The sequence below is a fragment of the Podarcis cretensis genome, assembly GCF_951804945.1.
Source record: "Podarcis cretensis genome assembly, chromosome: 8".
NCBI lineage: Eukaryota > Metazoa > Chordata > Lepidosauria > Squamata > Lacertidae > Podarcis > Podarcis cretensis.
Genome location: NC_137177.1, coordinates 28245837 through 28259077, shown reverse-complemented (window position 1 = coordinate 28259077; position 13241 = coordinate 28245837). Strand labels below are relative to the sequence as shown.

The 13241-nt window shown below is 41.4% G+C and overlaps 1 protein-coding gene across 2 annotated transcripts; it reads left to right on the top strand.

The window, feature by feature from the left end:
- Positions 1-767: 767 nt before the first annotated feature.
- HMGN2 (high mobility group nucleosomal binding domain 2) lies at positions 768-5573 on the top strand. Of its 2 annotated transcripts, none has more exons than XM_079986533.1 (6): positions 768-1091; positions 3386-3430; positions 3777-3806; positions 3996-4046; positions 4204-4299; positions 4662-5573. In XM_079986533.1, the coding sequence occupies exons 1-6, from the start codon at positions 1077-1079 to the stop codon at positions 4695-4697; spliced, it is 273 nt and encodes a 90-aa protein (XP_079842659.1). In that variant the 5' UTR covers positions 768-1076; the 3' UTR covers positions 4698-5573. The 2 variants fall into 2 exon arrangements, with proteins under 2 accessions (XP_079842659.1, XP_079842658.1); XM_079986532.1 differs by lacking the exon at positions 768-1091 and adding an exon at positions 2000-2029.
- Positions 5574-13241: the final 7668 nt, after the last annotated feature.

The following is a 13241-nucleotide window of genomic DNA, read 5'->3' as shown; positions in this document are numbered from 1 at the left end:
TCAGCTAGGCAATGACCGCACCTTCCTTTCCCTTCGAGCGCTAGAAGAGGCCACCATCTTCTTCCACCCAAGCTTCCACCCAGATTTCTTCTTCTTGTTGTTGTTGTTGGCTTGGAGGGCCAGGAAGAACAGGGGAAAGGCCCTTTCTCGGAAACATTTTCTTCCTGCCTTCGCAGGAGAGGCGCGCCATGGCTTGTGCAGGTGCGCCAGGCAGGTCGGTCTTTCGCCCTCCTGCAGCGAGAGAGAGACACTGCACTGGCTTCTCAGCGGTAACTTTCGACCGCAAGCTTTATGTACGCTTACCTGGGCGCAAGTCCAGTCACCGCGCCAGAGGAGTTGGGAAGATTACGCAGAGAGCTCCTTCTCAACCAAGAGGATTTATATTATTTAATTAATTAATTTTGCAGTGCGTTTTTTTAAAACCCAAGAGAAATTATTGTTTTTTTTATTATTTTTAATGGAGGGGGGAGGCAGCAAGAGTGGTATGAGAATCTACGAAATGCATTTTTCTTTCTTGCGTACATACGTAACGAAAAAGAGGTCCGGGTTATTATTAAAAATAAAAATAAAATTCTATACGGCGCCGAGGGTCGGTCTTAGTATTGCCATTTATTGTTGTCATTAAAACAAATTCGCGCCGTGGTCGAAAGACCGAGCAACAGCTCTTGCAGGGAGGATTTACTAGTTGCGCGCGCCCCCTTCGCTCCTCGCCTCCCCTCGCAGCGCCCGCCCTGGCTGGCCCTTGCCACGTGACGCGCTCTATCCAATAGGCAGCCGGGGCGGTGGGGATCCGGCTGGAACCGGTTGGGCCGCGTCCGGCTCTATATAAAACTTTATAAACACCCGATTCAAATTAGTGGGGTCGTGAGCGACACGAGCGAACCCAACAAACGGAGCCCCCCTTTCTCTCTTTTCCTCTTCTGCTCTTCCTTGCTGCGCGGCTTCTCTGTACCCCCCTCCTTTTTTTTTTACAGGCGGTTGAGTTTCTCCCTTCCCTCCTACAGAGACCGCGCTTTTATATTTCCAACCCAGCCTCCTTTTTCTCTTTCTCTCCCCCTCTGTCACGCGCCGCCGACATGCCCAAGAGAAAGGTACGTGGCTGCAGCGAGAGAACCTAATGGCTCGGACGGGAGACGGGGAAGGAGGAAGTGGGGAAGAGACATGGTAGTTTGCAGAAGGAGCGGTGCTTATGCGGGGATGAGATTTAGATCAGCCGCCATTTTCTTTCCTTTCTCCTCCTCTTTCTCCCTCTCCCCCCCACCCTCCCCGGTTCTCCTTTCCTTCCTCCTCCACGAGCGGTTAACGGTTGTGAGGCGGGGGAAGAGCGCGCGCGCGCGAGGCGGCTCGACGGTGCTTCTGAGGACTTAAAAGTGAGGAGGAGTGGGCGGAGCGGAGCGAGAACGACCGTTAACCGTCGCGCATTCTTGATCGCCGGGGGTAGGGAGGGGGGGAACTATAAGGAAGAAGAGAGAGCGAGAGAGACGGCGCGCGCGCGCGCGCACTCGAATGGGCGCGAGAATATTAATCATTGGCAGTTTCTCGCCCGCGCGCTCACTTAAGTCCCCACCAATAGGGAAGGGGCACGCGCCCGCCAGCGGGTGGGCAGAAGAGCAAGATATGGAAGATAAGAGACTAAGCTTAGCCGGAGCGAGCTGGCTGTTTTTTTTGGCGGGAGGGTGGTTGGCTGGAGAGAGGCACGTGCGTGGCTGGTTGTAGGTGTTTGGGCGCGCGCGTGCAAACATAAAGCGGGGTACGTTGGAAAAATGGGCGCGTGCGCGCACTCCCACTCGCGTTCTGTCATCCGCCTCCCCCCCCCCCCCCGCTTCCTTCACAAATAAATACAGTAATGGGGACGGGGGGGGGCCGCAGGCTTTTCTCCCCCGCCATCCCCCGCGCTCTCGAAAAGGCGGGAAGGCCAAAAAAAAAAAAGCGGTAGTTTTGAAAGCCCTGGGGGAGGGGAAAGATCAGCCCTATGGAGTCCTGGCGAGAGACTTGTCAGTTGTTTGCGCGGGGGATGGAGGTTTCCCCTGTCAGTGAAGATGTTGGAGAGGCCCCGCCTCCCGCCCTACATGCGCTCCTTAGCGAATCTTTCCCGCCCCCTGCCTTCTCTCTAAGGGGGAAAGTGACCATCTTAAGTGTTGGGAGGCGAAGGAGGGTTAGAGTTGCCCACACACGTACACGTAGTGGCTTGCTTCTCTGGAGCCCTTTAGGTTGCCAAATCCACGTTTCATTTCAAAGAGGCATTCGGGATTGTTTCCCCAATTGTGTCTTGGGAAGGAGGTGGTATGTTGGGCCCAGGGGAGTTGCCTGAGCTCTGAATCTAGGGATGATCCCGTAAGGCTTAAAGCGACAAGAGAGTCGGTACAGCCTTAAATGTCGCACAGTGAGTGGTTTCATAGGTCTGAAGAGGCACTAGGGGTAGGCAGGCAAGCAAGGTTCAAATTGCGAGATCAAAATTCCAGAAATAAGTGAGATCTTGGGTCTGTTACACAGACTCAATAGAGGTCATAGTGTTCTGAAATAAAAGGAGCCATTATGTTGCCTAGAGCTGCAGTGTTGGGGAATAAAGAATAATGCATCAAAATTAGGGGCATCTGGCAATGCTGTTATCCACACAACCCTCCCACAAACACATCTCTCATTGGGAGAACATATGGTCACTAAGGATGCAGAAATGCATACAATATAGCCATTTTTTAAAATTAGAAGATACTAGTAATAATTATATCAAATTTATTGAAATGATAATTGTCAAAAACTATGGGAACTTGCATTGAGTAAAACTTGGTTATGTAGGAACATAAATTGGAATATTGCAATAATTGATGCTTCTGACAACACTATATGGCCCCAGGGAGCATCTTCTATGCTGCATATTTTCTTTATGCAACCAGAAAAATTATTTGATTTTTCACAAGCAATTTCTTGGTTTTCTGAGCATAGGATTTAAAATGCCAATGTCTTGATTTAAAATATAAAGGCCATAGCTTAGTAGTAAAGCATCTGCCTAGCACACATAAGGTTCCAGGTTCAATCCATGCTCCAGATAAGGCTGGGAAAGACTTGTCTGAAACCCTGGGAAGTGCTGCCAGTCAATGTAGACAATACTGAGCTAGATTGACTAATGGTTTGATTCTGTATATGGCAGCTTTCTGTACTGTATACAGGGAGGAAAAATAATATTAAGTAGTTGTGAGAGTGTGTGCTATTTTAAAATTTGAGGAAAAAGGAATCGGACAAAGATGAGATTGTCAGCTTTGCAATGCATTAAATATTTTTCTTTATATATTTAAGTAGCAGCTTATCCAAGTTTTTAAAACCTCCGAAGAAATTAGATTGGTGGTGTAGGGTTTCTTCAGCTGTTTCACTTTTTAATTCCTTGTAGGCTGAAGGAGATACCAAGGGTGACAAGGCCAAAGCAAAGGATGAGGTAAGAGCATTACTATATTTTTATGTTATAGAGTAAACCTGAAATCCCAAATGTATTCACTTGCCACTAAACCCCATTGAATTCAGTTGAGCTTACTTCTGAGTAGAGATGGTTAAGCTTGTGGTGTAATTTGCAAAGATTTGTATGTATCTAGCTTTCTTACCACATTGTTCTCATTTTAACCTTACCTGTCAGATGGAGATATGCTACTAGAAGTATGTTAGCTTTCTGATCTTGAAAATTGTATCAGTAGAATGTAATGTGTGTATTTGAATGCTGGATTTTAGGTCTCTATTCTAAAAACAACAATTCATTCTAATGGTTAACTTTTCTTTTTTTAAAACAGCCACAGCGGAGATCAGCAAGGTTATCTGCTGTAAGTATGTTGTGTGATGGAATGTCCTTTAGGGTTGTTAGCAGTAGTAACTTCTAAAGAACTACTGATAGTCAACTCATTGACACCCTGAAAGGGATTAAGTTGGCTGTTAAGCATGACATCATATACTAAAGTGAACAAATACCTTATTGTTTCAAAACTACTTTTGAATTGTTCTGTCTTTTCTAGAAACCTGCTCCTCCAAAGCCAGAACCTAAACCTAAAAAAACAGCTCCAAAGGTAAAATTCAAATTGTATGCAATTTGAACTCGAATACATCTTTGTTCTCTTGTCTGAGATACTTATGTTCAAACAATTGTTTTAAATTGTGTGAAGTCCTTTATATCAGCAGATGTTTATGGTTTGTGAACTATTAATTATTTCCATTGATTGGCAGAAGGCTGAGAAGGTACCTAAGGGGAAGAAGGGGAAAGCTGATGCAGGCAAGGATGGAAACAATCCTGCAGAAAATGGAGATGCCAAAACAGACCAGGTATAATAGCAATATAGTAGATTTCTTTACTTTGCTAAACTAAACTATATATTTAGTGATATGGACCAGCATGTTTCCTCCAAACTCCTTTGTTAATTTGTTGTGAAATGATTGTGTATGAATGGAATAGTATGCTCCCGATTGTATATGAGATTGCAGTTTTAAAAATTATGTAAGAAATATTTGTCTTCGTTCTTCTGCTCAAGTCTAACATCAATACTTTCTCATAATAGCTTGCATTGTGTTATTGGTTGTGTGTCTGTTTCATATAATTTACATAGATTCATGCAGACATTGGCCTATGTGGGTAGTAAGCTTGCATTAGCATAAAGAAAACTGACGGGACTGCCTTTGTCTTTCAGGCACAGAAAGCTGAAGGTGCTGGGGATGCCAAGTGAATTGTGTGAATTTTTGATAACTGTGTACTTCTGGTGACTGTACAGTTTGAAATACTATTTTTTATCAAGTTTTATAACAATGCAGAATTTTGTTTTACTTTTTTTTTTAAAGCTATGTTGTTAGCACACAGAACGCTTCGTTGTTGTGTTTTGGGGGAAGGAGAGGGGACAAATGCCATTGACTCTGTTACTTAGAACCTGGGCTTTTTAAAGCCCCCCTTCAATTTTACAAGAGGGGGTCTACATGGACACAAGAAAGGGGGATTCCCTGATATTGTTCATCTTTGGTTTCTGAAATACTTGAGTGAACACTGAAGTTCCCAAAATGCTTGTGTCTGAGGAGAAGGTACATTTAAAACAGTACTTAGACTTCCTCTGTCTGTTCTTTCACATTGTCATTTGCATTGCATTTACCACTCCTTTGAGTGTGGCATAGGGTCTTTTGATACTTGCTCTCATAAATCAGATTCGTACTCACAGTGTCAGGCAATCCAGACTTCTGGTGTCAAATACTATGGGGTGGGGGAAGGATGGCTCTCAGATGAGCCACATTTCTTATATTGTGAATCTTCAAATTAAGAATTCTACGGTTTTGTTTTCCTCTAAAAGTCAGGGTAGGCTTGTGAAAAGTTGTTAAACAACATACTAAATGTGAAAGTGTCCACCCTCACTCTAAACTTTCCCTGTTCTAAGTAAGAATTGAAGATTTCATTGGGTTTTATATAGTAACTTTACATTTTGGTAGTCCAAGAAGAAAGGGGAGTTGGAATTTGTTGTAAAACATTGCAGATTGTAGACCATGTCCTGCCTGAATACCATTGATTGATTGTTTTATGAAAAGTACCTTTAATAAAGCTGGATATTGTTTGGCTTGGACTGTTCTTTTTTTTTTTACTCTGTTCTCTTTGATTTCTAGTGCTTTTCTTTCAGGGTTACATTGGTGAGCTTAAATGTAAGTATATACGTTTCAAAATGGCATCACTGTCATAGAAACACACTAAGCATTGATCTACATGATCAGAAAAACCACATGGTTCAATTCTCTTGGGAATTTTCCAGTTATAAATGTAGGTGAAGGAATTGCTTGACAAAATGCAAAAGTAGCATGTCAAGGAAAATTATTCTCCCCTCACCCCTGGTGCTATTTTGAATATTTTGTCATGCTTTTCTCCATCTGTGTTCTATAGTGGTATAATCTCAGAAGAGTTCTACCAGCCTTGTATTTAAGAACTAGCCCTGATACCCATAGGTGATAAGGAATTGCATGTGAGCAGACAGAGGATGGAAGCTCACAGCTGCTGTAAAAGAGGGCGTTTTGCCCCTTCTCCAAGCCCCAGTAGGCTTAGTAAACGTTTTTCAAGGCTGGTAATGTTTGTGGGCTTCTTTTGCAATACTGAGTTGTACTGTGTGCCTTTTATCTTAATGTTTAAGGCTCTAGACACTGGTGGGGAACCTTTTTCAGCCCAATGGCCTCATTTCCTTGTGAACAAACTTCCAGGGACCATATGCCAGTGGTAGTTAGGCAAAAGAGGGATAAAACAGTTTTGACTCTTTACCTTTAGACTAGGGTTGCCATACATCTGGAATCTCCCAGACGTATCCGGAATACTGCAGTTGGCAGCAGTGTCCAGGCGGAAATCAACAGTATGTCCGGGAAAATCCAGACGCATGGCAGCCCATGACGGCAGGGCTATTTCTGCCGATTTTCCAGAAAAGGAGCTCAGAAACAGCAAATTTCTGTGGTTTTGCCAAGAAAGCTCAACAGCTTTTCTGTCCAGATTTTCACTTTGAAATATGGCAACCCTACCTTTAGACAGGAGGCTACATTCCAGCCACACACAAGTTGGAGGTTTCAGCATACATGCGTAGCTCTCCAAGTAAGCAAGAAGAATTGTTACAGTTCAGCAATACATTCCAGCCAGGCAAAACTACTCAACAACAGTTGGTGAAGGTTGTGCCTTAGAGTCCTCTCTTCGAGGGCCCCATGCAGCTCTGAACCTGAGGCTCCACTCATTCTGTAGACTAAATCTGCTTAGGTAAATTACAGGATTTAGTCATCTTGCCTTTATTGTTCAAAAATAATAGTGATTGATTACATGTGACTCTTGGTGGCTACAGCAGTATGGAATGGAGTAGGAATTCATGGAGAGGTATAGGGTGGACAACTCCATTTGAATGCTTAACACAAGGTTGAATTGAAGGCAAAGAGTGGTATTACACAAGGAGTAAGCAGTGATTTGGTTTAGATCTGATCTTGTTAAATTAATCTTAGAATAACCAAAAAGAAAATAGCACCATAAAAATACGGAAGGTTCAAAGGCTCTAGAATGCAGTGGGACTTTCTTTTTTATAATATGGAATCAAGTTGAATCCAGCAGGTTGAGCAGAGTGCTGAGATTCAGGTTGGGTGAGACTAAACCTTCCAGTGCATCAGCTCTTTTACAGCACTTTCTATAAGTCCTCATAATGTTTTCAAAATTAGTAACTTGGCATGACCTTCCAAAAGCAGGTAGGTGTTAATTTGCATAACTGGATTTTGTGACAGCAAAAAATAAAATTGGAAAATTAAAGAGTTTTGCAGATGCTTGCTGCTTTCATTAGATTGCTCTTTCCTCATAAGCACACCACTCCCAGCTATTCCTTCCATACTATAATGCTGCTGCTGCTGTAGGCCTCTTCTCAGATGCATAAGTTCAGCACACAAGGAAACAAAAACTTGCACATCACTAAATTTCCTTCTGGAAATGATACAAATCTCCAGGTCTAATGTGGGTTATTTGAAACAACTATCATGTTGCCAATATCCCATTGTAGGGAAGGTGCTTAAGAGGGTGGTGCTGGCTAAGCTCTTCTCTGTTCTTGTAGGAAATGTTTAGACCCTTTCCAGTCTAGATTCAGGCCTGGTTTGGCATCTGTACCAGCTTTGGTCATGCTGATGGATGGGGAAGGCAACCTTGTTAATTGTGGATCTCTGCAGCTTTTGATACCATCCACCAGGGTATCCTGAGCAGCTCTGAGATAGGTGTTGGAAGCACAGTGTTGCAACCATTATCGGCCCTTTGCGTTTTGAACTGGTACGGTAAGTTTACAGGGTTCTGTCACCAGTGGTGTTGAAACATTTGGTGGTGTCATTGGGGGATTGGAGTGGCATCAGTATGCTCTCTATACAAGCCAGGTGAAGCTGTGCAGGTTCTGGACTCATGCCTGAATTTAGTGGTGTGCCAGTGAATCCCAAAAAGATTGAGGTCCTGTGAGTAGATAGTTTCCAGATCCAGAAATTGGGCAAATTGCTTGTTCTAGATGGGGTTGCACTCTGAAGGAATGTAGTCCATTATTACCTTTGGCTGGTAGGTCAGTGTTCACACTCTGGAAAGGGAGTTTGCAAGCCTACATGTGTTAAACAACTTTTGTTCTAAATTATTCAAAGAATAATTTCTCTAGTACAAGGCTATGTCCTTGTACAATGACTCAGCACTGCAGTCATTTCCCCCAGTTGATTCCTGTATGATACCATGGCGTTGCCTGGGTGTTTCTGTGGAGCGATGTTTTCATGAGTCCTTGGTGTAGACTTCTGGTTCCCCCCCTGCACCTCCCACACATTCCATCCCTGTTTTCTTCCATATCCACATGCAGCCCCTGATTACAGTCTCCCTTAACCAGATGTACTCCAAATCGCACTTCCATCTCATTCTCCCTCTGTTTCTCTCCCCGCCCTTCTTAACTGCTTCAACTTTCACTTTCCCAACATCCCAAATCCCTTAGTAACAGTTGCCAAGACTGCCCATAACTGTCTCACACTTAGCTATTTACATTTAACTTAATCCCTGTTTTCCCAGGTTAACTAGCCTTAGCAATATATTCAATCCAAAACAAAAATGGTAAACTTGTCAACACAAACATGCATGCATAAAAATACTTCTGCCACACCTACGTTACAGCTGTTCCTGAGCAGCAAAATCCTAGCCTGATGGCCTATGGGCTGGTAACCTCTAGAAAGTATTGGTGTAATGGGCTGGTTTTCAGACTGGTTTAGTAGCTATAGATACAAATTGCAATAGTCTCTTGTTGAATATGACCATAAGCATTTAATGCCTCTTCTGAAGTTAGTGCAGTGGCTGCCAATATACTGCAAGGCCCAACTCAGGATATATTTGTATTGAAAGCCCTATACAACTTGGACCCTGGAGACCTGAGAGGACAACTGCTCCTATACAGACCTTCTCACTTAGTAAGATTTTCCAGGAAGGCCCTCCTAGCTGTAGCATCTCAAGCTGGAGCAAACTATGAAGTAAAAATGAGAGAGCTTTCTTGGTGATGACACCCCAGCTCTCAAGCTCCCTGCGGAGTTTTGGCCTCCAATTGAAGATCTGGCTTTTTTTCTGGGATATGCGCTAAAGTTTGGTGCCAGGATGGATATACTGTTGCTAGTTGTAATTCATCTGCTTTTTATGTGAGTTCTATTGCTGTTTTAACAATTTGTAAATTTTAGTATATATATATTTTGTCACTGATGATGTAAGTCATCTTGTGAAGATAGAATCTCTGAAAGGTGGGATAAAAATCTATATCAATAAATAGATTTGCTGGCCACATTTGTAAAGTGTGCCCCTTTCTGAATCTGGCTGGTCAAGGTAATTAACAAGAATATACAGTCCGAAGCATAGGCTCAATTTATGCACACGCTCAATGCAGTAATCAGATGATTCCCCCCCCCACACACACACACACATTGGGGGGTCTGGTAAAACATTTTTCTACATTGTGGTCTTTGATGTTCTACTCATCAAGTTTATATGTCCCTGATAATTGATTTTTTACATGAATAATGGAAGGTAAATATGTAGTTAATAGTAGTTTGGTATTTAATTATTCAGCTTTGAGAAATAAAATAAGTTGCTATGCCCAAATTGTAAAATTAAATTTGAATCAAATTATAAATGATATTTCTTTTGATATTGAAAGGTGGGGACCTCTAAACCTCTCCCTTTGGGAAAAGGTTAATGTCCTCAAAATGAATGTTGTTCCAAAGCTTTTACACATTCTTAGAGGATTACCAATATATATTCCCAAATTATACTTCCAAAAAAATAAATCTTGTCTGTCACCAAAAATATCACTGCATAAAATGCAACTTCCAACTCAGGAAGGCGGCTTTGGGCTCCCAAATCTGGAATCACATCAGCAGGCTTACCTGCTGAGTAAGACTAATTATTGGAGAGCTAGCAGGAATCCCAATTGGGCTTCTCTCGAATATAGTTTCTGTGAACCTCTTGTAGGGTGGACTAAACTCTGCTCCAATTTTATGAAATATCCTATTATCCTGGAGACTATTAAAGCACCTATACAAATTTGGATGAATATAAATTAAAATAAGAAGGATGACCCCTATCAGCATGAGAAATAAACAATATGGGCCAACCCAAAATTGAAAATCAAGTAGTAATTTGGCAAAATTGGATGAAAAAAGGTATTTTGACATTGAATCAATTAATTGATGAAAATTATAAATTTAGAATATAAGACTTTGCAAGTAAAGTACGGATTAACCAGTGAAACACAATGGCAATGCATCCAATTGAAACAAGTTGGAAAGGCAGTTTGGCCCTGACGCTATAGCAGCATCGGAAACACCCATGCTGCTACAAGATTTAATCTCTGCAACAAAAACAAAAAAACTCTACACTTGCACTATATAAAACCCTACTCAACAGGAAGAAATATGATTTAGAATATGATAGACAAAAATGGAGTGAAGAGTTAGGGGTACAGATAACAAATGATATATGGGAGTCAAGTATAAAATCAACAGAAATAGCCTCTATGGATCTAAGACTAAGACTTATTCAACAGAAAATAATATTCAGAGTCCACTGGACTCCAGCAAAACTCTACCGGAAGAAAATAACAAATGCAGACAACTGCTGGAGATGTGGGAGTAAAAATGTGAACTTAGTACATATGTTGATTAACTGCCCGATGATAAGATCATTTTGGTGTGAGGTGAGGATATTTATAGCAAGAGTAATAAAAAGAAATTGTTATTTAGGGGAACTGAATTTAATTCTAAATTATATTCCGGAAACGGAGATTTTAAGGGGTCAAAAAAATGGATGTACCGTGCTATATTAGAAGCAAAAAAACTTGTTTTGATGAATTGGAAGAGCTGCAAAAAGATTCCATTGAGCACATGGATTGATAATATGGACAGATTAGCTACATATGAACGAATTGCATGTTGACGCAAAATAAGAATGGATAAATATGAAGAAATCTGGAATGAATATTTAAGCGATAAGGTGGATAATGGTGGGGAGGAGAGAGAGGTGGGAAAATATTGTTTAAAAAGGTGTTAGTCATAGGTATATCAGTGTATTCAAATCTGAATTGTCAATTTGTGTTATTGTTACCATGGCTTTTGTTGTATGTGTCTTTTGCGGGTGATGTTTGTATTGAAAAAATGATTAAATAATATTTTTTTTAATGCTCAAAACAACTTTTCCAGAAGTTAAGATCAAAATGTAATGCTGTTTCCAAAACCTATGGGTGCTGCCTGGATAGAATGGATTTTGTAACCTTAGGATAAGCAGTACAAGCCAGATTTTATATTATGTGCTTGAAGCCACCCTTATATTTATTTCTTCCCTATTTGATTCCATCAATAAAGCGGTGGTTACTCTATTTAGCATCTCATTTACTAATTTGAGCTGGCCAGTCTTGATAGATTTTACTTGTCACATGGTTTGATTTGTTGTGCTTTTAGTTTGGTGAATTCCCAACTCTTGTCAACCCCAGCCAGGTCAGAGATGGCGGAGGTTGTACTCTGGCAACATCTGGAGGTCCACATTAGTTTTATTTATTTAACAATATGCGTACAGTATACTTTGGGATGCGGGTGGCGCTGTGGTGTAAACCACTGAGCCTTGGGCTTGCCAGTCGGAAGGTCGGCGGTTCAAATCCCCGTGATGGGGGAGATCCTGTTGTTTGGCCCCAGCTCCTGCCAACCTAGCAGTTCGAAATCACGTCAAAGTGCAAGTAGATAAATAGGTACCGCTCTGGCGGGAAGGTAAACGGTGTTTCCATGCGCTGCTCTGGTTCGCCAGAAGCAGCTAAGTCATGCTGGCCACATGACCCGGAAGCTGCACGCCAGCTCCCTCAGCCAGTAAAGCGAGATGAGCGCCGCAACCCCAGAGTCGTTTGTGACTGGACTTAACTGTCAGGGGTCCTTTACCTTTACCTTTTTTTAATACAGCAAAGCATTTGATTGTAGTGGAACCTCTAAGCGGTTTACAAGAAATATTAAAATTATCTTTCTCCTTTCTTAGTTAATATTCAGCAGAACTCAAAGATTGTAAGAGTTTACTCAGTTGAAAAGGACTGTGGTAAGTTTTGCCTTTGGTGATTTGTATTTTTATTTTACTTATCCTTTTAAAGTATACCGCTCTCCACAAATGTGCCTGTAAAAACTCGCTGACAGTTTCTGATTTCTGCATGACAGTGTGCCTGGTTGCAAGTCTTCAGAACGTCAGTCACTTTCTTCATACTATACAATCCCTTGTTTGCCCATACCTCCCGGGTGTTTATGCCAGCCTTTGGAGAGAGAAATAAATTTGTATCTACTAGAACCCAACTATGGAATTTAGAGAAAGAAGCAATCAGAATTGAGACAATACATTGGCACTTCAATGCATGTTTATTTGGAAGTAAGTTCCATTGAACTCACAGCTTTTGAGTAGACTTGTCTAGAATTTGTAGCCTAACACCACCATCATGAGCACATTGGTATTGTTTCCATTGAACACAATGAAATTTGCAAATATAGGATCTGACTGAAAGCAACTTTTGTACTTCGGATTCCCATAGATATGAATGTTCACACTGCAAAGAAGACTGTGTAGATTTCATTTTCAATAATGGTGCCAAAGTGTCTACTATAGACCTTGCATGTTCATGCAAACATGAGCTTTTCATGTTCAAGTAATGGATGATTTGTGCCTTCTCTTCAAATTGTAGTGCAGGAAATTGTGGTTTTCAGTCTCATGATATTTGTGCATGACTGCCAAAAAAAAGCTTGATTAATGAGAAATATAAATCTTTTAAAGTGGCTGTACATTGCATAACTTACCTTTACTATATTTTTAGTCCTTTTCTTCTAAACATACTTTAGAATGTGTATTTGTACATTTGACTAATTTAGGCAGTTTTCCAAATTAAAATTATAATTGTGCATAGAGGCTGAGGAGAGAGGACTCCTGCTTTAATCCAAATATAACAAGACTAATTGCAACAGTGTAGTGAAAGGGGCCATAGCTCAAGTACTATAGTGTCCGATTTGCATGCAGAAGTATTTAGGTTCAATCCCTGGTATCGGATTAAAAAACGAGCTGCTGACAGGTTATGGAAAAAAATCTGTCTAAGATCCTGGAAAGCTACTGCTGGACCATAGACAATATTGAGCTAGATAGACAACAAGAGCTAGAGAGCCACAGGTTAGCTAACCTGATACAAATTTTCTGATAACTTGTATTTCTTTCAAATCCTTTTCCT